The 25238-nt window shown below is 38.3% G+C and overlaps 1 protein-coding gene across 6 annotated transcripts in view; it reads left to right on the plus strand.

The window, feature by feature from the left end:
* The window catches only part of WNK3 (WNK lysine deficient protein kinase 3), a 428084-nt gene that overhangs the window by 315091 nt on the left and 87755 nt on the right, over window positions 1–25238 (plus strand). For all 6 annotated transcript variants that reach the window (XM_049872575.1, XM_049872573.1, XM_049872574.1 and 3 more), the window contains exons 13-17: window positions 14389–14505; window positions 19146–19301; window positions 19383–19434; window positions 21191–21325; window positions 21686–22629. In XM_049872575.1, coding sequence (XP_049728532.1) covers window positions 14389–14505; window positions 19146–19301; window positions 19383–19434; window positions 21191–21325; window positions 21686–22629 — 1404 coding nt within the window. The remainder of the gene's footprint in view (window positions 1–14388; window positions 14506–19145; window positions 19302–19382; window positions 19435–21190; window positions 21326–21685; window positions 22630–25238) is intronic.

Raw genomic sequence — 25238 nt, forward strand, 5'->3', positions numbered from 1 at the left:
GAGTCCTTATAATAGTGGTCTTATACAATATTTGTCCTTTTGCAACTAATTTCATTCAGCATAATGCCTTCCAGATTCTTCCATGTTATGAAATGTTTCATGGATTCATCATTGTTCATTATTGATGCATAGTATTCCATTGTGTGAATATACCATAATTTATCCATTCATCCGTTGAAGGGCACCTTGGCTGCTTCCATCTTTTTGCTATTGTAAACAGTGCTGCAATGAACATAGGTGTGCATGTCTGTTCATGTAAAGGCTCTTATTTCTCTAGGATATATTCTAAGGAGTAGGATTGCTGGATCGTATAGCAGTTGTATTTCTAGCTTTTTAAGGAAGCACCAAATCGATTTCCAAAGGGGTTGTACCATTTTACATTCCCACCAGCAGTGTATAAGTATTCCAGACCCTCCACAACCTCTCCAACATTTATTATTTTGTGTTTTTTGGATTAATCTCAGCCTTGTTGGGGTGAGATGGTATCTCATTGTAGTTTTGATCTGCATTTCTCTAATGGCTAATGATCGTGAGCATTTCCTCATGTGTCTGTTAGCTACCTGAATGTCTTCTTTAGTGAAGTGCCTGTTCATATATTTAGCCCATTTTTCAATTGGGTTGTTTGTCTTTTTGTAGGTAAGTTTTTGCAGTATCATGTAGATTTTAGAGATCAGGCTCTTATCGGAAATGTCATAGCTAAAAACTTTTTCCCAGTCTGTAGGTCCTCTTTTTACTCTTTTGGTGAAGTCTTTGGATAAGCATATGTGTTTGATTTTTAGGACTTACCAGTTATCTAGTTTCTCTTCTGCATTGTTAGTCATGTTTTATATACTGTTGATGCCATGTATTAGGGCTCCTAACGTCCCTATTTTTTCTTCCGTGAACTTTATCATTTGAGATTTTATGTTAAGGTCTTTGATCCATTTTGGGTTTATTTATGTGCATGGTGTGAGGTGTGAGTCTTGTTTCATTTTTTATAGGTGGATATCCAGTTATGCCAGCACCATGTGTTAAAAAAGACTGTCTTTTCCCCCATTTAATTGACTTAGGGCCTTTGTCAAATATCAACTGCTCATATGTGGATGGATTTATGTCTGGATTCTCAATTCTGTTCCGTTGGTCTGTGTATCTGTAGTTTTATCAGTACCAGGCTGTTTTGACTACTGTAGTGGTATACTAAAACCTAAGGCCCACTGCCGTCGAGTTGATTCTGACTCATAGCGACCCTCTAGGACAGAGTAGAACTGCCCGATAGAGTTTCCAAGGAGCACCTGGCGGATTCGAACTCCTGACCTCTTGGTTAGCATCTGTACCACTTAACCAGTACGCCAACAGGGTTTCTTGTGACGGTGTAATAGGTTCTAAAATCAGGTAGAGTGAGGCTTCCCAATTTGTTTTTCTTATTCAGTAATGCTTTATTTATTCGGGGCCACTTTCCCTTCCATATGAAGTTGGTGATTTCTTTCTCAATCTCATTAAAAAATATGATTGGAATTTGGATCATAATTGCATTGTATCTATAGATCGCTTTTGGTAGAATAGACATTTTTACAACGTTAAGCCTTCCTATCCATGAGCAAGGTATGTTTTTCCAATTATGTAGGTCTCTTTTAGTTTCTTGTAGAAGTGTTTTGCAGTTTTCTTTGTATAAGTCTTTTACACCTCTGGTAAGATTTATTCCTAAGTATTTTATCTTCCTGGGGGCTACTGTAAATCGTATTGATTTGGCGATTTCCTCTTCGATGTTCTTTTTGTTAGTGTAGAGGAATCCAGCTTATTTTTGTATGTCTATCTTGTATCTGGATGCTCTGCTGAACTATTAGTTTCAGTAGTTTTCCTGTGGATTCTTTAAAGTTTTCTGTGTATAAGATCATGTCCTCTGCAAAAGGAGATAATTTTACTTTTTCCTTGCCAATCTGGATGCCATTTATTTCTTTATCTAGCCTAATTGCTCTGGCTAGGACGTAAAATACAATGCTGAATAAGAGTGGTGATAACAGGCATCCTTGTCTGGTTCCCGATCTCAAGCGGAATGCTTTCAGACTCTCTCCATTTAGGATGATGTTGGCTTTGTAAAAGTGCCCTTTATTCTGTTGAGGAATTTTCCTTCTATTCCTGTTTTGCTGAGAGTTTTTATCATGAATGGGTGTTGAACTTTGTCAAATGCCTTTTCTGCAGAAATTCATAAAATCATGTGATTCTTGTCTTTTGTTTTATTTACGTGATGATTACATTAATTGTTTTGTAATGTACAACCATCCCTGCATACCTGGTATGAATCCCACTTGGTCATTGTGAATTATTTTCTTAATATGTAGTTGAATTCTGTTGAGGGTTTTTATATCTAAGTTCATGAGGGATATAGATCTGTAATTTTCTTTTTTTGTGGTGTCCTTACCTGGTTTTGATATCAGGGATACGCTGCCTTCAAAGAATGAGTTTGGGAGTGTTCCGTCCTTTCCTATGCTCTGAAATACCTTTAGTAGTAGAGGTGTTAATTCTTCTCTGAATGTTTGGTAGAACTCTGCAGTGAAGCCGTCTGGACCAGGGCTTTTTTTGTTGAGAGTTTTTTGATTACCTTTTCAATCTCTTCTTTTGGTATGGGTCTATTTAGTTGTTCTACCTCTGTTTTTGTTAGTTTAGGCAGGCAGTGTGTTTGTAGAAATTTATCCATTTCTTCTAGGTTTACAAATTTGTCAGAGTACAATTTTTCCTAGTTATCTGATATGATTCTTTCATTTTCAGTTGGGTCAGTTGTAATATCGCCCATCTCATTTCTTATTTGGGTTATTTGCCTCCTCTTCTGTTTTTCTTTTGTCAGTTTGGCCAGTGGTTTATCAATTTTGTTAATTTTTTCAAAGAACCAGCTTTTGGTCTTGTTAATACTTTCAATTGTTTTTCTGTTTTCTATTTCATTTAATTCTGCTCTAATTTTTATTATTTGCTTTCTTCTGGTGCCTGAAGGTTTCTTTTGTTGCTCTCTTTCTATTTGTTCAAGGTTTAGCGATAATTCATGGATTTTGGGCCTATGCTCTTTTTGTAGGTGTGCATTTGTTCATATAAATTGACCTGTGATTACTGCTTTCTCTGTGTGCCAGTGGTTCCGATAGGATATGTTTTCATTGTCATTGGATTCAGTAAAAATCTTTATTCCATCCTTAATGTCTTCTATAACCAGTCTTTTTTGAGCAGGGTGTTGTTCTATTTCCAAGTGTTTGATTTCTTTTTCCAGCTTTTTCTCTTATTGATTTCTACTTTTATGGCCTTATGGATAGAGAAGATGCTTTGTAATCAGTGTTTTGGATTCTGCTAAGGCTTGCTTTATGACCTACTACGTGGTCTATTCTAGAGAATGTTCCATGTGCACTAGAAAAGAAAGGATACTTGGTTGCTGTTTGGGTGGAGTGTTCTGTCTATGTCTATAAGGTCAAGTTGGTTGATTTAGGCATTTAGGTCTTCCGTGTCTTTATTGAGCTTCTTTCTGGATGTCCTGATCTTCACCAAAAGTGGTGAGTTGAAGTCTTCTACTATAATTGTGGCGCTGTGTATCTCACTTTTCAATCCTGTTAGAGTTTGCTCTATGCAAATGCAGCCCTGTCATTGGGTGCATAAATATTTAATATGGGTATATACTCCTGATATATTGTCCCTTTGATCATTATATAGTGTCCTTTCTTACACTTTGTGGGGGATTGAACTTTAATGTCTGTTTTGTCAGAAATTAATATTGCCACTCCTGCTCATTTTTGATTGTTGTTTGCTTGAGATATTTTTTTCCATCCTTAGAATTTTGGTTTCTTTGTGTCCCCAAGTCTAAGATGTGTCTCTCATAGGCAGCATATAGACAGATTGTGTTTTCTTATCTATCCTGCCAGTCTCTGTCCCTTTATTGGTGCATTTAGTCCATGTACATTCAGCATAATTATGGATAAGTATGAATTTAGTGCTGTCATTTTGATGTCTTTTTTTGCGTGTTGTTGACAGTTTCTTTTTCCACTTAATTTTTTGTGCTGAGTAGTTTATATGTTGTCTTTTCCTCTTACTCGCTTTTGTTGATTTTTTTTTCTGCTGAGTCATTATTTTTTGCTGTATTTTATTTTGATGCATAGGATAGTTAATCTCCTTTGTGGATACCTTAATATTTACCACTGCTTTTCTACGTTTAAAGCTGTCCTTTATTCCTTTATATTGCCTTGTCTTCCTCTCCATATGAAAGATCTGTGACTACATTTCTTAGTCCCTCTTTGTTGTTTTAATGTTGTCTTCTTTTACATGATACCAAAGCTGTTTCCCTGTTTTGAGTGTTTTTTTATCTTGACTTATTTTTGTGATTTCCCTGTCTGGGTTGACATCTGATTGCTCTGTCCAATGTCCTAGTCTTGGGTTGATACCTGATGTTATTGATTTTCTAACCAAAGAACTCCCTTTAGTATTTCTTATGGATTTGATTTGGTTTTTGCGAATTCCCTAAACTTCTGTTTATCTGGAAATGTCCTGAATTCACCTTCATAATTGAGAGGCAGTTTTGCTGGATATATGATTCTTGGCTGGAAAGATTTTTTCTTCAATGCTTTATATAAGTCACCCCATTCCCTTCTTGCCTGCGTGGTTTCTGCCAAGTAGTCCAAGCTTATTCGTATTGACTCTCCTTTGTGGGTGACTTTTCATTTATCCCTTGCTGCTTAAAATTCCCTCTTTGTCTTTGGTTTTGGCAAGTTTTATTATAATATTCCTTGGTGACTTTCTTTTAAAATCTACCTTATGTGGAGTTTGATGAGCATCTTGGATAGATATCTTCTAATCTTTCATGATATCAGGGAAGTTTTCTGCCAACAAGTCTGCAGCAATTCTCTCTGTATTTTCTGCTATCCCTCCCTGTTCTGGTACTCCAGCCACTCCTAGGTTGGTTATTTCTCTTGATAGAGTACCATGTGGTTCTTAAGCTTTCTTCATTTTTTAAAATTCTTTTATCTGATTTTTCTTCAAATATTGGTGCCAGGTGCTTTATCTTCAAGCTTACCAATTTTGCCTTCCCATTCCTCAGTTCTTCTCCTCTGACTTTCTATTGAATTGTCTAATTCTGTAATTTGATTGCTAGTTCTGAATGTCTGATTGCTGTCTATGGATTTTTGCAGGTTGTTAAATTTTTCATTATTTTCTTGAATCACCTTTTTAATTTCTTCAGCTGTCTTATCTGTGTGTTCCGTCGCTTGTTCTGCGTATTGCCTGATCTCTTGAAGGATTGTGTGTATTAATCTTTTGTATTCTGCATAGAGTAATGCAAGGAAGGCACTTTCATCTAGTAGATCACTTGATTCTTTGTTTTGAGAGCTTGTTGAACCAGACATGGTCTGTTTATTTATGTGATTTGATACTGACTGTTGTCTCTGAGCCATCTGTAAGTTATATTAATTTTATGTTTACTTATTTTATCATAGCTTGTTTGTTTTGCTTTGATATGCCCAAGTGGATTGCTTTAGTGAGCTAGCTTGATTATTTTTGCCTTTGAAGCTCTGACTTCCTGTCACCAGATGGCTAGAGCTGTTATCAGATATATCAGTCTTGGAGTCCATTCACTTTTCTTGTATGGATTCAGCTCTGGTGTGTGGTACAGGCTCTGCCCTACGGTATTAGAGGGTAGGGGTGTTTGGCGTAGGTACCGGTATCCAGTTTCAGCAGGGGATCACGCACTGAACAAGGCTTGGGGCTGAGAATCATCTCCCTAGTGTCTCTGAGGAAAGCACATCCCTCTTCCCTAGAGTGTAGAGGTGGGTGTGTTGTGAAGACAGACCATGGGCACCCAGTGTTTTTGGTTGTAAGGACTGGGAGGTACCAGTTATCCTTGGACACCTGTTGCAGGAGGCTGGGCGACCTGAGTGGAGCCACCAGTCCTTAGGCCCCTGATGTGCATAGGTGAGGATCCTGTTTAGTAGGCAAAGCAATGTCAAACATCAAACACCCACCTCTCTACTGCCCAGCTGAAACAGTTGCAGTCTGTGAAGAAGGGCCTAATCTCCCAAAATAGGCCCACACATGTCCATGCAGAGGGGAAGGGTATTCAAAGTTACGGACCGTTTATGTCTGGATAGGAGCCACTTCTGTCCTGAAATCCTCAGGTTAGTGGAGGTGGCAAATTGTCTTTTCCCCCAATTGTGAATTTTTTCCTTCTCCAAGGCCGGTTGAATGGTTCCCAGCACTCAATAGGGCCTATCTCTGGCCCAGGGGAATCAACAGCCTCTGAAGCCGGCTTGGGGGCAGGGGGCATGGTAAAATATCCGCAAGTACTTAGTTTTTCCCGAGAGTGCCATTCTTTTCTGGTTCCGGAGGTGAGAGTACACTGTGTGGCTGGCTGCTTCTCCCTGAGGAAAATGGAATCGAACGCTACCACTCGCCTGCCGCAGCCACTCCTGGGAGTGGTACCTGAGGGATCCTAGTGATTCATGTCCAACAAGTCCTCTTCGCTTCTGAATCATCTCTCCCTCCCCCTGCCGCTCATTCCATTTTCTAACTTTGCCTTTGCTGTTCAGGGCTCCTAGCTTGTCAGAAATATAATCGTTTCAGTATTTTCGGGGGGGTCTTTGTTGTAAGAGGGGTCGTTGGAAGCTTCTGCCTATTCCGCCATCTTGGCCCTGCCTCTGCATACATCTATTGATTATTTCCTTATGATAGATTTGTAAGTGGAATCAGCGGGTCAAAGAATATAACAATTTTTTAAAAATAATTTTTATTGTGATTTAAGTGAAAGTTTACAAATCAAGTCAGTCTGTCACATATAAGCTTATATATACCTTACTCCATAGTCCCACTTACTTTCCCTCTAATGAGTCAGCCCGCTTCCTCCTTCCAGTCTCTCCTTTTGTGACGATTTTGCCAGTTTCTAACCCTCTCTACCCTCCCATCTCCCCTCGACAGGAGATGCCTGCACAGTCTCAAGTGTCCACCTGATACAAGTAACTCACTCTTCATCAGCATCTCTCTCCAACCCATTGTCCAGTCCCTTCCATGTCTGATGAGTTCTCTTCGGGAATGGTTCCTGTCCTGGGCCAAAAGAAGGTTTGGGGACCATGACCGCCGGGATTCTTCTAGTCTCAGTCAGACCATTAAGTCTGGTCTTTTTATGAAAATTTGGGGTCTGCATCCCACTGTTCTCCTGCTCCCTCAGGGGTTCTCTGTTGTGCTCCCTGTCAGGGCAGTCATCGGTTGTGGCCGGGCACCATCTAGTTCTTCTGGTTTCAGGATGATGTAAGTCTCTGTTCATGTGGCCCTTTCTGTCTCTTGGGCTCATAGTTATCGTGTGACCTTGGTGTTCTTCATTCTCCTTTGCTCCAGGTGGGTTGAGACCAATTGATGCATCTTAGATGGCCGCTTGTTAGCATTTAAGAACCCAGACACCACACTTCAAAGTGGGATGTAGAATGTTTTCATAATAGAATTATTTTGCCAATTGACTTAGAAGTCCCCGAACCCCCACCCTTGCTTCGCTGACCTTTGAAGCATTCAGTTTATCCCGGAAACTTCTTTGCTTTTGGTCCAGTCCAGTTGAGCTGATCTTCCCTGTATTGAGTATTGTCCTTCCCTTCACCTAAAGTAGTTCTTATATAACTAATCAGTAAATAATCCTTTCCCACCCTCACTCCCACCCCCCTTCGTAACCACAAAAGTATGTGTTCTTCTCAGTTTATACTATTTCTCAAGATCTTATAATAGTGGTCTTATACAATATTTGTCCTTTTGCCTCTGACTATTTTCACTCAGCATAATGCCTTCCAGGTTCCTCCATGTTATGAAACGTTTCAAAGATTCCTCACTGTTCTTTATCGATGCATAGTATTCCATTGTGTGAATATACCATAATTTATTTAACCATTCATCCATTGATGGACACCTTGGCTGCTTCCAGCTTTTTGCTATTGTAAACAGAGCTGCAATAAACATGGGTGTGCGTATATCTGTTCGTGTGAAGGCTCTTATTTCTCTAGGGTATATTCCGAAGAGTGGGATTTCTGGGTTGTATGGTAGTTCTATTTCTGTTTAAGATAACGCCAGATAGATTTCCAAAGTGGTTGTACCATTTTACATTCCCACCAGCAGTGTGTAAGAGTTCCAATCTCTCCGCAGCCTCTCCAACATTTATTATTTTGTGTTTTTTGGAGGTCAAGTTGATTGATTGTAGCAATTAGGTCTTCCGTGTCTCTATTGAGCTTCTTACTGGAAGTCCTGTCCTTCTCCGAAAGTGGTGTGTTGAAGTCTCCTACTATAATTGTGGAGGTGTCCATCTCACTTTTCAGTTCTGTTAAAGTTTGTTTTATGTATCTTGCAGCCCTGTCATTGGGTGCATAAATATTTAGTATGGTTATATCTTCCTGATCAATTGTCCCTTTTATCATTATGTAGTGTCCTTCTTTATCCTTTGTGGTGGATTTAACTTTAATGTCTATTTTGTCAGAAATTAATATTGTTACTCCTGCTCTTTTTTGTTTGTTGTTTGCCTGATATATTTTTTCCATCCTTTGAGTTTTAGTTTGTTTGTGTCTCTAAGTCTAAGGTGTGTCTCTTGTAGGCAGCATATAGACGGACCGTGTTTCTTTATCCAGTCTGAGATTCTCTGTCTCTTTATTGGTGCATTTAGTCCATTTACATTCAGCATAATTATAGATAAGTATGTGTTTTTTTTTAGTGCTGTTATTTTGATGCCTTTCTATGTGCGTTGTTGACAATTTCATTTTTCCACTTATTTTTTGTGCTGAGACGTTTTCCATTGTAAATTATGTGTTCCTCATATTCATAGTAATTGAATTTCTGTTTGCTGAGTCATTATGTTTTTCTTGGTTTTATTTTGAGTTATGGAGTTGTTATACCTCTTTGTGGTTACCTTAATATTTACCCCTGTTTTTCTAAGTGAAAACCTAACTCGTATTGTCCTATATCGCCTTGTTTCCCTCTCCATTTGGCAGTTCTATGCCTCCTGTATTTAGTCCCTCTTTTTGATTATTGTGATCTTTTACATATTGACTTCAATGATTCCCTGTTTTGAGTATTTTTTTCTTTTTAAAATTAATCTTAATTTGTTTTTGAGATTTCCCTATTTGAGTTGATATCAGAATGTTCTGTTCTGTGACCTTGTGTTGTGCTGGTATCTGATATTATTGATTTTCTGACCAATTTCCTTTAGTATTTCTTGTAGCTTTGGTTTGGTTTTTGCAAATTCTCTAAGCTTGTGTTTATCTGTAAATGTTTTAATTTCACCTTAATATTTTTTTATTTGAGAGAGAGTTTTGCTGGATATATGATCCTTGACTGGCAGTTTTTCTCCTTCAGTGCTCTATATATGTCAACCCATTGCCTTCTGGACTGCATGGTTTCTGCTGAATAGTCTGAACTTATTGATTCTCCTTTGTAGGAGACCTTTCTTTTATCCTTGACTGCTTTTAAAATTTTCTCTTTATCTTTGGTTTTGGCAAGTTTGATGATAATATGTCTTGTTGATTTTCTTTTTTGATCAATCTTATATGGGGTTCAGTGAGCATCTTGGATAGATATCCTTTCGTCTTTCATGATGTCAGGGAAGTTTTCTGCCAACAGATCTTCAGCTATCCTCTCTGTATTTTCTGTTATCCCTCCCTGTTCTGGGACTCCAAGCACACCCGAGTTATTCTTCTTGATAGTGTCCCACATGATTCTTAGGGTTTCTTCATTTTTTTTAATTCTTTTATCTGATTTATTTCAGGTATATTGGTGTCAATTCCCTTGTCCTCCAGGTCCCCCACTCTTCATTCCAATTGCTCGAGTCTGCTCCTATGACTTCTTATTGAGGAATATAACGATTTTTAAAGTTTCTAAATGTATGTTGCTATGTCGGTTTCTAGAAAGGTTGGACTAGTTTATATTTCTCTTATGGTGCAACTTCTTCTCCTAAAGAGTCATTTGTGGGGGTGAGAGAGTTTTGGAAGTGAATGACTTTATTTAGATCTTTTCATTGTCCATAAGTATAGTGATTTTTTACTTTTTTTCCTTTCTTAAAAAGTTGTGTTTTATCTAGAAAGAATCCCAACAAAAATACAGAAGAGCTAAAGGGCACAATCAGCCACCTTGACTTCATAGACATATATAGGACACTCCACCCAACAACTGCAAGGTACACATTCCCTTCCAACACACATGGAACATTCTCCAGAAGAGACCACATATTAGGGCACAGAGAAACCTTCAACAAATCCAAAACATTGAAGTAATACAAAGTATCTTCCCTGACTGCAACACCATCAAAGTAGAAATTAACAACAGGAAGAGCAAAGAAAAAAAAACTCAGTTCCATGGAAACTGAATAACACCCTTCTTTAAAATCACTGGGTAATGGAAGAAATTCGAGATGAAATTAAAAAATTCCTAGAATCAAATGAGAATGAAAATGCATCATACCAAAACCTTTAGGACACAGCAAAGGCAGCCCTCAGAGGTCAATTTATAGCAATACATGCACGCATCAGAAACGAAGAAATGGACAAAAGCAAAACATTAGCTTCACAACTCAAACAAATAGAGAACAGCAAAAGAAGCCCACAGCCACCACAAGAGAGGAAATAATGAAAATCAGAGCAGAAATAAATGAAATAGTGAATAGGAAAACAATAGAATCAACAAAACCAAAAGTTTGTTCTTTAAAAGGATCAACCAAATCGACAAGCCACTGACAAAATTGACAAAAGAAAAATGGGAGAGAACAGAAATAACCCAAATAAATGAAATGGGGGATATTACAGCAGACCCAACTGAATTAAAATGGATCATGACAGAGTATTATGAAAAACTAGACTCCAACACATTTGAAAACCTAGAGGAAATGGACAAATTTCTAGAAACACACTACCAACCTAAACTAACACAAATCGATATTGAAAATCTGAACAGACTTATAACAAGAGAAGAGATTGAAAAGGTAATTTAAAAAAACTTCCAACAAAAAAAAAGCCCTGGCCCAGATGGCTTCACTAGAGAATTCTACCAAACATTCAGAGAAGAGCTTACACCAGTGCTACTCAAAATATTTCAGAACATACAGAAGGAGGGGATACTTCCGAATTCATTCTATGAAGCCAGCATAACCCTGATACCAAAACAAGGCAAAGACGTCACAGAAAAAGAAAATTATAGAGCAATATCTCTTATCAATATATCTTATCAATATAGATGCAAAAATTCTCAACAAAATTCTAGCCAATAGAATTCAGCATCATATCAAAGAATTAAGACACCACAACCCAGTAGGATTCATATTAGATATGCAAGGTGGGCACATTAGAAAATCAGTCAGTGTAATAAACCACGTAAATAAAATGAAAGAAAAGAATCACATGATCACCTCAGTAATGGAGAAAAGGCGTTCGAGAAAGTCCAACACCCATTCCTGATAAAAACTCCCAATTAAATAGGTATAAAAGGGAAATTTCTCAACATAATATGGCGCATCTATGCAAAACCAACCTCCAGCATCATTCTTAATGGCGAGAGACTAAAAACATTCCCCTTGAGAACAGGAACAAGACAAGGATGCCCTTTATCACCACTCCTATTTAACATTGTTCTGGAAGTCCTAGCTAGAGCAATAAAGCAAGAAAAATAAAAAACCATCCAAATTGGTAATGAAGGAGTAAAACTGTCCCTTATTGCAGATAATATGATACTATACATAGGAATCCCAAAGACTCCCTATACAATGAAAACTACAAAACACGACTGCAAGAAACCAAAAGAGACCTACATAAATGGAGAAACATAACATGCCCATGGCTAGGTAGACTCAACATTGTGAAAATGACATTTCTACCCAAAGGTATTCACAAATACAGTGCAATCCCAATCCAAATACCAACAACATTCTTTAAAGAGATGTAAAAACTAATCATTGATTTTATATGGGAAGGTAAGAGACCCCAGATAAGTAAAGCACTGTTGCAGAAGAAGAATAAAATAGGAGGACTCACAGAACCTGACCTCAGAACCTACTATACAGCTACGGTAGTCAGAACAGCTTGGTACTGGTACAACGACAGATACCTTGATCAATGGAACAGAATTGATAACCCAGATGTCAACCCATCCGCCTGTGGTCACCTGATCTTCGACAAGGGCCCAAAGTCCATCAGATGGGGAAAAGATAGTCTTTTTAATAAATGCCATTGGCAAAACTGGATGCCCACCTGCAAAAAAATGAAACAGGACCCATATCTCACACCATACACAAAAACTAATTCAAAATGGATCAAAGACCCAAATATAAAGCAAAAAACTAATAAAGTTTGTAAAATAAAAAATAGGATCAACACTAGAGACACTAATACTCGGCATTAACAGGATACAAACCATAGCCAACAACACACAAACTCCAAACTCCAGAAGATAAACTAGGTAACTGGGATCTTCTAAAAATTAAACACTTATGCTCATCAAAAGAATTTACCGACAGAGTTAAAAGAGCACCTAAAGACTAGGAAAAAATTTTGGCTAGTACAAATCAGACAAAGGTCTAATCTCTCTAATCTATAGGAAAATCCAGCACCTCTACAACAGAAAGATAAATAATCGAATTAAAAAATGGGTGAAGGAAATGAACAGACACTTCACCAAACAAGCCATTCAAGTGGCTAACAGACACATGAGGAAATGCTAGAGATCACTAGCCATTAGAGAAATACAAATCAAAACCACAATGAGATACCATCTCACTCCAGCATTACTGGCTCGAATAAAAAAAACAGAAATAACAAATGTTGGAGAGGGTGCGGGGAGATTGGAACTCTTATGCACTGCTGGTGGGAATGGAAAATGATAAACCATTTTGGAAAATGATATGGCGCTTCCTTAGAAAGCTAGAAATAGAAATACCATATGATCCAGCAGTCTTCCTCCTGGAAATATATCCTAGAGAACTAAGAGTCATCACACGAATAGAGACATGCACACCCATGTTCATTGCAGCATTGTTCACAATAGCAAAAAGATGGAAACAACCTAGATGCCCATGAACAGATGAATGGATAAAGAAACTATGGTACATACATGGAATGGAGTATTACACAACGATTAAGAACAATGATGAATCTGTGAAGCATCTCATAACATGAATGAATCTGGAGGGCATTATACTGAGTGAAATAAGTCAATCACAAAAGGACAAATATTGTATGAGACCATTACTGTAAAAACTCATGAAAAAGTTTACACACAAAAAGAATCTTTGATGGTTAAGAGGGAGGGGAGGAACGGGGATGAAAAAACACTAAATAGACAATAGATAAATGGTGACTTAGGTGAAGGGTAAAACAGTGCACAATTCTGAGAAAGCCAGCACAACCCGTACAAGGCAAGGTCATGGAAGCTCCATAGACACATCCAAACTCCCTGAGGGACTGAATTGCTGGGATGAGGGCTATGGGGACTGTGTTCTCTGGGAACATCTAGCTCAATTGGCATAGTTTATGAAGAACATGTTCTACATTCTACTTTGACGAGTAGCATCTGGAGTCTTAAAAGCCTGTGTGCGGCCATCTAACGTACTCCACTGGTCTCACCCCTTTGGGAGCAAGACAGAATGAAGAAAACTGAAGAAACAAGGGAAAGATTAGTCCAAAGGACTAATGTACCACAACTACCACAGCATCTACCAGACTGAGTCCTGTACAGCGAAATGGTACCTGGCTACCACCACTGACTGTTCTGACAGGGAGCACAATAAAGGGTCCCAGACAGAGCTGGAAAAAATGTAGAACAAAACTCTAACTTACACAAAAAAAGAGACCAGACTTACTGGCCTTACAGAGACTGGAGAAACCCCGACAGTATGGCTCCCAGACACCCTCAAAGCTACTCTTGAGATTCATGCTTCAGCCAAAGATTAGAGAGGCCCATAAAACAAAACGAGACCAAAGAGGCACAACAGCCCAGGGGCAAGGACTAGAAGGCAGGAGGTGACAGGAAAGCTGGTAATAGGGAACCAAGGTCGAGAAGGGTGAGTGTTGACATGTTGTGGGGTTGTTAACCCATGTCATAAAACAGTATGTGTACTAACTGTTTAATGAGAAGGTAATTTGTTCTGTAAACCTTAATGTAAAGTACAATGAAAAAGAAAAAAAAAAGTTGTGTTCACTTCTCTTTCCCACTAACACAGGATCACATTCCTAACTCATTTTTTGCTAAGTAATTTGAGCTTCTTAGCTTTGTCACAGAATGACAGTTTAGGTAGTACTTCACCAAGGGAAAAACGATCTTTTTAGATTCTGAACCATTTAAACCATTTCCCCCATGTATTGTAGTGAATTCATCTAGATCTTCCCTGCACAATTTGCATGGAGAAGACAATGACATTTAAACTGGTAAAATGTTTGTGCTCAGGTGTCAACCTCTGGAGACAACATGGTGGAGTGTCAGCTGGAGACACACAACAACAAGATGGTCACCTTTAAGTTTGATGTTGATGGTGATGCTCCAGAGGATATTGCAGACTATATGGTAAGTACAATAAAGCGAAACTATTTCCCTTCAGAATTTTCTGCCTCTTTTTCACCCTAACTCTCCCCCCTTTTATTCAGAGCCATCTTCTTTTTAGTGTCCTGTTTTTTAAATTTTGTACAGGCCAAAGAGTTTATGATCAAGGGTGACTCACTACATCTCCTCTGGATTAAATTTATTTATCTGGAAAATATAAAGGAGGGGTAGCTCATTAAGAGATAATCTAGATGAGTGGTTCTTTCTGGCTGCTTGTTAAAATCATCTGAAGAGCTTTTTAAAAACAATCCCATTTTTTGAGTCCCTAATTAAAGCCGAATCTATGGAAGTGGGGCCTAAGCCTCAATAGTTTGTAAAGCTCCCTGGATGAGTCTAATGTGTACTAACATCTTGCATATAGGTGCTCAAATTATTTCATCATTTTATTTAGTTTTCATATTTTCTTTGAATTGTTTGAACTGCCCCATCGGGTTTCCAAGGTTGTAGAAGCAGACTGCTGCATCTTTCTTCCAAGGAGTAACTGGTGGGTTTGAACCACTAACTTTTTGGTTAGCAGCTGGGTGCTTAATGACTGCATCACCAGGGGCCCTCTTTGAATTGTTAGGCTTCAGTTAGTATTTTCCCCTTTTTTGTTGAGTTTGGGCTAGGGTGGCAGGGAGAATGTATAAATGTTTTTCTTACTGCCAATTTTCATTGGATATGCATTCCTTGTCAAGCAGAATTAAACATTTTAAATGTTAATCATTATGTCAGTTCTGCCTCATGTTAAACACAGTATTTTCTGAACTTTCTCTTCATGGGTGTTTCCCATGAATGTTTAATCCTCATATAAGATGTTCTGGACCATTTTTTAACATCTTTTGAGGTGTTTGATTTTGTGATTTAAAAGCTTTTGAGTTTAGCCATCCTAATTTTAAACATATACGTTGTCTCAGTTATGGTCTTCAAATGACAATCCATATATCAAAAACCAAACTTGTTGCCGTTGAGTCAATTCCGAATCATAGAGACCCTATAGGATAGAGTAGAACTTCCCATAATGTTTCCGAGTGCCTGATGGAATTCAAACCGCCTTCCTTTTTTTTTTTTTTCATTTTGGTTAGCAGCCATAGCTCTGGTTAGCAGCCTTAGCTCTTAACCACTGCACCAGCAGGGTTTCCAAGCCATATATACAACCCTAGATTTTTTTTTAATGCTGATTTCTTTAATAGGTATTGCCAATCTCACAAGTGTCTGTGGTGTCAAAATTGTTGTTATTGTTGTTGTTAGGTGCCAAGTCTCTTCCAACTCATAGCAACCCTATGCACAAGAGAATGAAACACTGCCTGGTTGTGTGCCATCCTCACAATCATTGTTTTACTTGAGCCCATTGTTGCAGCCAGTGTCAATCCATCTCGTTGAGGGTCTTCTTTTTTTTGCTGACCCTCTACTTTACCAAGCATGATGTCACTCCCCAGGGACTGATCCCTCCTCATAACATGTCCAAAGTATGTGAGACGTATTCTCACCATCCTTCCTTCTAAGGAACATTCTGGTTGTACTTCTTCCAAGGCAGGATTGTTCGTTCTTTTGGCAGTTCATGGTATATTCAGTTTTCTTCACCAACACCACAATTCAAAGATGTCAGTTCTTCTTTAGTCTTTCTTATTCATTGTCCAGCTTTCACATGTATGAGAGGTGATTGAAAACACCATGGCTTGGGTCAGGCGCACCTTAGTCCTCAAGGTGACATCTTTGCTTTTCAACTCTTTAAAGAGGTCTTTTGCAGCAGATTTGTCTGATGCAATGCATCTTTTGATTTCATTACTGCTGCTGCTATGGACGTTTATTGTGGATCCAAGTAAAATGAAATCCTTGACAACCTCAATCTTTTCTCCATTTATCATGATGTTGTTTATTGGTCCAGTTGTGAGGATTTTGGTTTTATGTTGAGGTGTAATCCACACTGAAGCTGTGGTCCTTGAGCTTCATCAGTAAGTACTTCAAGTCCTGTTCACTTTCAGCAAGCAAGGTGGTGTCATCTGCATAACACAGGTTGTTAATGAATCTTCCTCCAATCCTTAATGCCCCGTTCTTCATATAGTCCAGCTTCTTGGATTATTTGCTCAGCATACAGATTGAATAGGTGTGGTGAAAGGATACAACCCTGATGCACAGGTTTCCTGACTTTAAACCAATCAGTATCCTCTTGTTCTGTCCGAACAACTGCCTCTTGATCTATGTACAGATTCCTCATGAGCACAATTAAGTGTTCGGAATTCCTGTTCTCCACAATGTTATCCATAATTTGTTCTGATCTACACAGTCGAATGCCTTTACACAGGTAAACATCTTTCTGGTATTCTCTGCTTTCAGCCTGGATCCACCTGACTGACATCAGCAGTGATATCCCCAGTTCTATGTCCTCTTCTACATCCGGCTTGAATTTCTGTCAATTTCCTCTTGATATACTGCTGCAGCCACTTTTGAATGATCTTCAGCAAACTTTTGTTTGCATGTGATATTAATGATATTGTTCACTAATTTCCACATTCGGTTGGATCACCTTTCTTGGGAATGGACATAAATATGGGTCTCTTCCAGTTGATTGGCCAGGTAACTGGCTTTCAAATTCTTGGCATAGACAAGTGAGCACACCTAGCGCTGCATCCATTTGTTAAAACTTCTCAGTTGGTATTCTGTCAGTTCCCAGAGCCCAGTTTTTTGCTAATGCCTTCAGTGAAGCTTGCTCCTCTTCCTTCAGTACCATCAGTTCCTGATCACATGTTACTTCCTGAAATGGTTGAACATCGACCAGTTCTTTTTGGTGTAGTGTCTCTGTGTATTCCCTCCAGCTTCTTTTGATGCCTCCTGCATCATTTAATATTTTCCCCATAGAATCGTTCAGTATTGCAACTCCAAGCTTGAATTTTTTCTTCAGTTCTTTCAGCTTGAGAAATGCCAAGAGTTTTTGTCCCTTTTGGTTTTCCATCTCCCGGTCTTTGCACACGTCATCATAATACTTTACTTTGTCTTCTTGAGTCTTTGAAATCTTCTGTTCAGCTCTTTTACTTTATCATTTCTTCCTTTTGCTTTAGGTACTCGACATTCAAGAGCAAGTTTCAGAGTCTCTTCTGATATCCATTTAGGTCTTTTCTTTCTCTCCTGTCTTTTTAATGACCTCTAGCTTTCTTCATGTATGATGTCCTTGATGTCATTCCACAATTCATCTGGTCTTTGGTCATCAGTGTTGAACATGTCAAATCTATTCTTGAGATGGTCTCTAAATTCAGGTGGAATATGCTCAAGGTTGTATTTTGGCTCTCATGGACTAGTAATTTTCTTCAGTTTCAACTTAAACTTGCATATGAGTAAGTGATTGTCTGATCTGCAGTCTGCCCCGGCCTTGTTCTGACTGATGATATTGAGCTTTTCCATCATCTCTTTCTACAGATGTAGTTGATTTGATTCCTTTGTATTCCATCCGGCAAGGTCTCTGTGTATAGTCACCGTTTATGTTGGTTTAAAAAGGTATCTGCAGTGAAGAAGTCATTGGTCTTGCAAAATTAAGTCATGTGATCTCAAGCATGGTTTCTACTCAATAAGGCCATCTTTTCCAACTACTTAGCCTTCACCGTTGTTTACAAGTTTTGCATTCCCATCATCAGTAATTATCAGTGCATTCTGTTGCATGTTCCATCAATTTCAGGCTGCACAATTTGATAAAAATCTTCAATTTCTTCATCTTTGTCCTTAGTTGTTGATGTGAAAATTTGAATGAAAAATAGTTGTATTAACTGGTCTTTCTCGTAGCTGTATGGATATTATCCTATCATTGACAGTGTTGTACTTCAGGATAGATCTCGAACTGTTCTTTCTGACGATGAATATAATGCCATTCCTCTTCAAGTTTTCATTCCCGGCATAGTAGACCATGTGATTGTCTGATTCAAAATGACCAATACCAGTCCAGTTCAATGCCTAGGATATCGATCTTTATGTATTCCATTTCATTTTTGATAATTTTCATTTTTCCTCGATTCATACTTTGTACATACCAGGTTCTGATTATTAATGGATGTTTGCAGTGGTTTCTTCTCATTTTGAGTCATGGCACATCAGCAAATGAAGGTCTCAAAAGCTTGACTACATCCATATCATTAAGGTCTACTCTACTTTGAGGAAGCAGCTCTTCCCCAGTCATCTTTTGAGTGCCTTCCAACCTGAAGGGCTCATCTTCCAGCACTGTATCAGACAGTGTTCCGCTGCTATTCATAAGGTTTTCACTGGCTAACTCTCCTCAGAATTAGACCTCCGGGTCCTTCTTCCTAGTCTGTCTTAGTCTGGAAGCTCAGCTGAAACCTGTCCACCATGGTTGACCCTGCTGATATTTGAATACCGCTGGCATAGCTTCCAGCATCACAGCAACATACAAGCCCCCACAATACGACAAACTGATAGATATATGGGGGGGTTGTCAAAATAGAAACAATAATTTAATGTGTTGTGTGGCATTTTATTACTTGTGTTTGTTAACTCTGTTGTGGCATTTGGACCTAAATGTTCAATTTTAAAATTGTTCTTCATTGTGGTCATCATTGATGCAATATTTAATTTTGAAGAAACTAAGTTCATTTTCATGATTAGAATTACTTTTTTGGCAGGTCGAAGATAACTTTGTGCTGGAAATTGAGAAAGAAAAATTTGTAGAAGAATTGAGGGCTATTGTAGGTCAAGCCCAGGAGATCCTTCATGTCCAATTTGCTGCAGAAAGAGCCATTGGAGTTGACTCTCTTACTGTGGAATCCAACAGTAACCAAGTAAGAGCAATTATTTAGTAAATAGGTCTTCTTGGTTATATATCAGGAGCTTCTTTATTTATATATTCATTTTTAATTCAGACAGGATCATCTGAACAAGTACAGATAATTTCTGCATCCACTCAAACCACCAGTAAGTATATTTAATAAAATTTACCATTTGGCTTTTGAAGCGAGACGTTTGGAAACTTTAATTTACAGACCGTCTTTGGAAAAGATATTAGCCAATAAAGGAGTTGATAAATTGTTAATGTAGGTTCTCCCACATCTTGAAATGACCTTATAACCCAGAAGTAAGAAACCATTCTCCAAATTTCTTCCAAGTACTGGTTTTCTGTATCATTAACTTATTTCTGATTTGTCATATGGTGTTACCAGAAAAGCCGTCACAGTACTGATGTCTTTTAACAGCTTAACTGTTTGAAACTTAACTTGTAAGTTTTTTCTTCCCCTGATATGAGAGGGACAGAAACTTTCTAATTGAAATCATTATGTTCTAAGTTTGCCACATATTTTAATAGTCATTCATATCTTGATTTCATTTCACTAGTGATCTTCCTTAACCTGCTGTCATCACTGATAAGTTTTTATAAATCAGATACTGGATAAACTGTCAGGGACTGAAATGGGGTGTTCTGTTTTCTTTCCTGATTACTTCATATCTTTGTTCTTCTCAGCTCTGGTCATGGATATATTAGGAGTATCTGGGAGAGGGAAAAGGGCCATAGACAAATGAAGCTCTCTCAAGGAATTATATTGACATGAAGAGGCAAAATGTGGTGTAGGAGTAATGGAACCAGATGCCATTAACCTGAAATTTAGTTTGACTGTGTTAGTATGTGTCTTAATCATCTAGTGCTGCTATAACAGAAATACCACACGTAGGTGGCTTTAACAAAAAGACATTTATTTTCTCACAGTCTAGTAGGCTAGAAGTCCAAATTCAGGGCATCAGCTCCAGGGGAAGGCTTTCTCTGTCTGTCGGCTCTGGAGGAAGGTCCTTGTCATCAATCATCCCCTGGACGAGGAGCTTCTCCATGCAGGAACCTTGAGTCCAAAGGATGCACTCTGCTCCTGGCATTGCTTTCTTGGTGGAATGAGGTCCCCCCATCTGTCTACTTGCTTCTGTCTTTTATATCTCATAAGAGATTGGCTTAAGATGCTATCTAATCTTGTAGATCTCATCAGTGTAACTGCTGCTAATCCATCTCATTAAATCATAGCGATAGGATTTACAACACAGGGAAATTACATCAGATGACAAAGTGGTAGATAATCATACAATACTGGGAATCATTACCAAGCCAGTTTGACAGATACTTTGGTGGGACACAATTCAATCCATGACAGTATGCCTGGATCCTGTGTCTTATTTGCCTGGTCTGGGCAAGTTTCTGGCTGACAACATAGGGTAAAATATAAAAGAGAGTTACTTATTTGAATAAATTTACAAAGTAGGAGTAAAGGTGTAGGTGTTTATTTTATTTTTTTTAAAAAACCAGCATACAACAAAATTGACTTTTTTTGGTGAACAGTTCTGTGAATTTTAATACTCGCCCAGGTTTCTTTAATCACCAGCATAATCAGGATACAGAATAAAAGATACAGGTTTTAATGGAAAAAGGTGCTTTCCATTTTTTCAAAAAAGGCCTTACTTCTAATCGCTGTTGATACAGTATTTGTTTCAGTAAAGTCTAAAATCCTACTCTAAAGATATCTTGTGCTTAGGTCATTAGACTGTCAGGTTGCAGGGCCTGGTCTTATAAATTACACATATCCTAGTGCTGTTGGAAGTAGAAGTATAAGACAAAATGGTGTTTTAAAATAGTTTCCTTAGTAAGGTGAAAAAATTGATAGTTACTTAATAATGTGTTCATTTTTTTCTACAGATGAGTCTGCCCCTCAGTCATCCCCAGTTGGTCGGTGGCGATTCTGTATCAATCAAACAATAAGAAATCATGAGGCTCAGTCTCCTCCTCTTCAGCATTCTCTGTCTATAGTTCCTGGGCTACAGCCACTTTATAGTAAGTTTTAATACTCTGGCAGCTTTATCCAGACTCTGAGGAATGGAGATGTAAAATATATACCATATCTTTAACTTGTTTTCCTGAGTGCTTTATGCTTGTAAGAATTTTCATGAGCTTTTTTGAGTACATTAATATTAGGATTTTACTTAAACTACTTTTAATGTAATATTTATGAGATAAAGAAAGTTTTTTTTCTTTGACAGATTGAATTCTGTATATTTCGAGTCTTATTTACAAGAGTACTTTCACACAGGTTCTCATTTGCCTTTTGTTCTTCCTATCTCTGTTGAGTTTTGGTACCAGTCCATGCTTTGAACTTACTAATACATGCTCATCCATTCTTTATTATTATTTCAGGTCAAAGAAACACAAGTAATAAGGAAATATCACAAGACACACTGCCCACTATAGAAAATAATCCATGCCAGCATGCACTTTTTACCTTCGAGTCAGAACACAAGGATTTAGTTGATGGTAAGATTTCTGAATATGCTAGGGTAGAAACTGAGCAGCCAGCTCTACTTTATCAAGTGGAAGATGACAGGCAGATATTGGCACCAGTTACTAGTAGTTCCAGTTATACTACTACTTCAGTTTGTGCCATTCCAGTTGAATGTGAGGGATTCACCAACCAGGCATGCATATTCCTACCTGTGTATCCGTATCGTCAAGCTGCCAGTCAAGCTGATATACTTATGACCCATCCCGGAGAGTCAACTCAGATTGCTGGTAACTCTCTTACAACTCCAGCATTTATGTCTGATCAAAAGCCTCAATCCTTATTGGTACAGCAGCCAACTATGGATGCAGAATTTATTTACCAAGAAGGAGAAACCACAGTGAACACTGAAGCAAGTTCTCTTAAAACAGTCATTCCCACTCAGACCCCAGGCCTTGAACCAACTACCTTTCTACCTACGACTATCCTGGAATCAGATGGGGAAAGACCTCCAAAAATGGAGTTTGCAGACAACCGAATTAAAACTCTGGATGAAAAATTAAGAAACTTGCTCTATCAGGAGCATAGTATATCTGTCATCTATCCTGAGAGTCAGAAGGATACCCAAAGCATAGACTCTCCATTTTCTTCCTCTGCTGAAGATACACTGTCCTGTTCAGTGCCAGAAGTCATAGCCATCAGTCACTGTGGAATTCAAGATAGTCCTGCACAATCCTCTAATTTTCAGGAGAGAGGCTCTAAGATTCTGTCCAATGTGGCTGTGAGTCAGCCTGCTAACCTATCAGTGTTCAAAAGGGACCTGAATGTGATAACTTCTGTGCCCAGCAAATTGTGTTTGCATGTAAGTACCATTCTTTCTAACCAATTTCTTATCATTTGCTTATGCTTTTAAAGCAATGCTTTTTCTAAAATTCTGTGCTTTGAAGTGCAGTTATCTATCACAAAATTCTGAGGTCACAGGTATTTAAGAAGGCCACGACTTACTCTGCAGGTACCCAGAACTGCTCAGTAGAGATGGCAGAACTGTCTTTGGTAAGAGAGCCCTTTGGTAAATTAACTAGGAACTTATAAGCAATATCTGTATTTATTAATGACAGGAAAGAAACTGATTTATGGATTGTTTTAGTGGGTAGGAAGAACTTTTAGATTTCCACTTAAAATGCCTGTTATTAGTTTTCTTTTCATTCTTTTTTTTTAAATTTAACATAACAAACAAACAAAAAAACTCGTTGCCATCAAGTTGATTCCAACTCATAGCAACCATATAGTACAGAGTAGAACTGCCCCATAGGGTTTCCAAGGAGCAGCTGGTGGATCCGAACTGCCGACCTTTTGGTTAGCGGCTGAGCTCTTAACCACTGTGCCACCAGGGCTCCATAAATTTAATATAATAACCTTTTATTTATACCTTCTTCAAGGCAGTGGCTGAGGACATACACAAGGATAGAGAATGACATGCCCTTGATGCCAAAAGACATAGTTGAGTGGAGTAGATGATATTCACAAATGACTGCTTTGCAGGATAGGATGTAAGAAATACTCAAAAAGAGGTATAAATACACAAGAACTAGGTATTACTTCTAGTTGGATGAGAATCAGGAAACATTATGGGCTGGGCCTACCCAGATAGATTTTTAGTAGAAATGGAAGGTGGAAGAGTATTATAGCACACTTTCATTAATTTTCAGTTCCATTAAATAAGACATGCTAGATAGCTTCTTATTTTTTTTAATGATATTTCATTGTGTTTTCAGTGAAGGTTTACACAGCAGTTTAGGTTCCCATTCAACAATTTCTACACACGTTGTTCAGTGACATTGGTTACATTCTTCACAATGTGTGAACATTCTCATCATTTCCGTTCTGATTGTTCCATTTCCATTAATCTAGTTTGCCTGCCCCCTTACATTCTCCTCTTAGCCTTAAAGTAATTGTTGACCGTTTGGTCTCATATAGGTGATTTTTTAAAGGAGCGTGGTACTCACGGGTGATATTCTTTGTTTTGTGAGCTAATCTGTGATTCAGCTATGCGGTGACCTCAGGGGTTAGTTTTGGTTCAAGGTTTAAAGAATATCTCAGGGCAGTAGTCTCAGGGAGTTCTCAAGTCTCAACCAGCCTAGTAAGCCTGAATTTTTTTAAGAATTTGAGATTCTGTTCTACATTTTCTCCCCTTCTGTCAAGGTCCATCTATTGTGACCCTGATCAGAGTGGTCGGTAGTGGTAGCCAGGCACTATCTAGTTCTTCTGGTCTCAGGGTAGATGAAGCCATGGTTTGTGTAGACTATTAGTCCTGTAGACTAGTTTCTTCTTTGAGTGTTTGGTTTCCTTTGTTCTCTTTTGTTCCGGAAGAGTGAGACCAATAGCTATACCTTAGATGGCCGCATGCATGGTTTTAAAACCCCAGACACTACTCTCCAAACTAAGATGTAGAATATAAACTTTATGAACTATATATTATACCAACTGACCGAGTTGTCCCATGAGACTGTGGTCCTAAGCCTTCAAACCATAAAACCAATCCCGTAAAATGTTTGGTTATGTCTAAGAAATATCCATAACTGTAACCTCTGTATTTTATTATATATGTGAATATATATGCAGGCACACACACACATACATATACATAGGCATACACCTCTATATACACACGGAAACCATGGAGGCATAGTGGTTAAGCACTACAGCTCGTAACCAAGAGGTCAGCCATTCGAATCTACCAGGCACTCCTTGGAAACTCTATGGGGGCAGTTCTACTCTGTCCTATTGGGTCACTATGAGTCGGAATCAACTCAATGGCAACGAGTTTGGTTTTGGTTTTATATATATACACATATATATACTTACATACGTAGATAGGTACCCCTAACATATATTTTTTGGTTGTTGTTGCTATTTGTTGCAAAATTATATATGCCACAGCAATTACCCAAAGGTCCTTTTTTCTTGTGTACATTTTAGTGACATCCTTTACCTTCATCAAACTGTGTACCCTTCACCCTCATTTGGTGTTTCCTTTCCCATCACCAAATATAATAAGTGTCTACTATCTAGAGGGAAATCCTGGTGGAGTAGTGGTTAAGTGTTATGGCTGCTAACCAAAAGGTCAGCAGTGTGAATCCACCAGACACTCTTTGGAAACTCTAAGAGGTAGTTCTTCTCTGTCCTATAGGGTCACTATGAGTCAGAATCAACTTGAAGGCAATGGGTTTGGTTTTTGGACTATCTAGAGAGTGAATCCCCCACTATCCCCCTCCCCACCCACCCCTGGCAACCACTGATGAACGTAAGTTTCTGTATATTTATCTATTCATGTCATTTCATAAAAGTGGGAACATATGATATTTGTTTTTTGTGATTGGCTTATTAAGCCCAACATACAGCGTCACCAGGGCTCCTTAAAAAAAACAAACCAAACCTATTGTTGTCAAGTTGATTCCGACTTAGCAACGC

This window comes from Elephas maximus, chromosome X (assembly GCF_024166365.1).
Source record: "Elephas maximus indicus isolate mEleMax1 chromosome X, mEleMax1 primary haplotype, whole genome shotgun sequence".
Lineage (NCBI taxonomy): Eukaryota > Metazoa > Chordata > Mammalia > Proboscidea > Elephantidae > Elephas > Elephas maximus.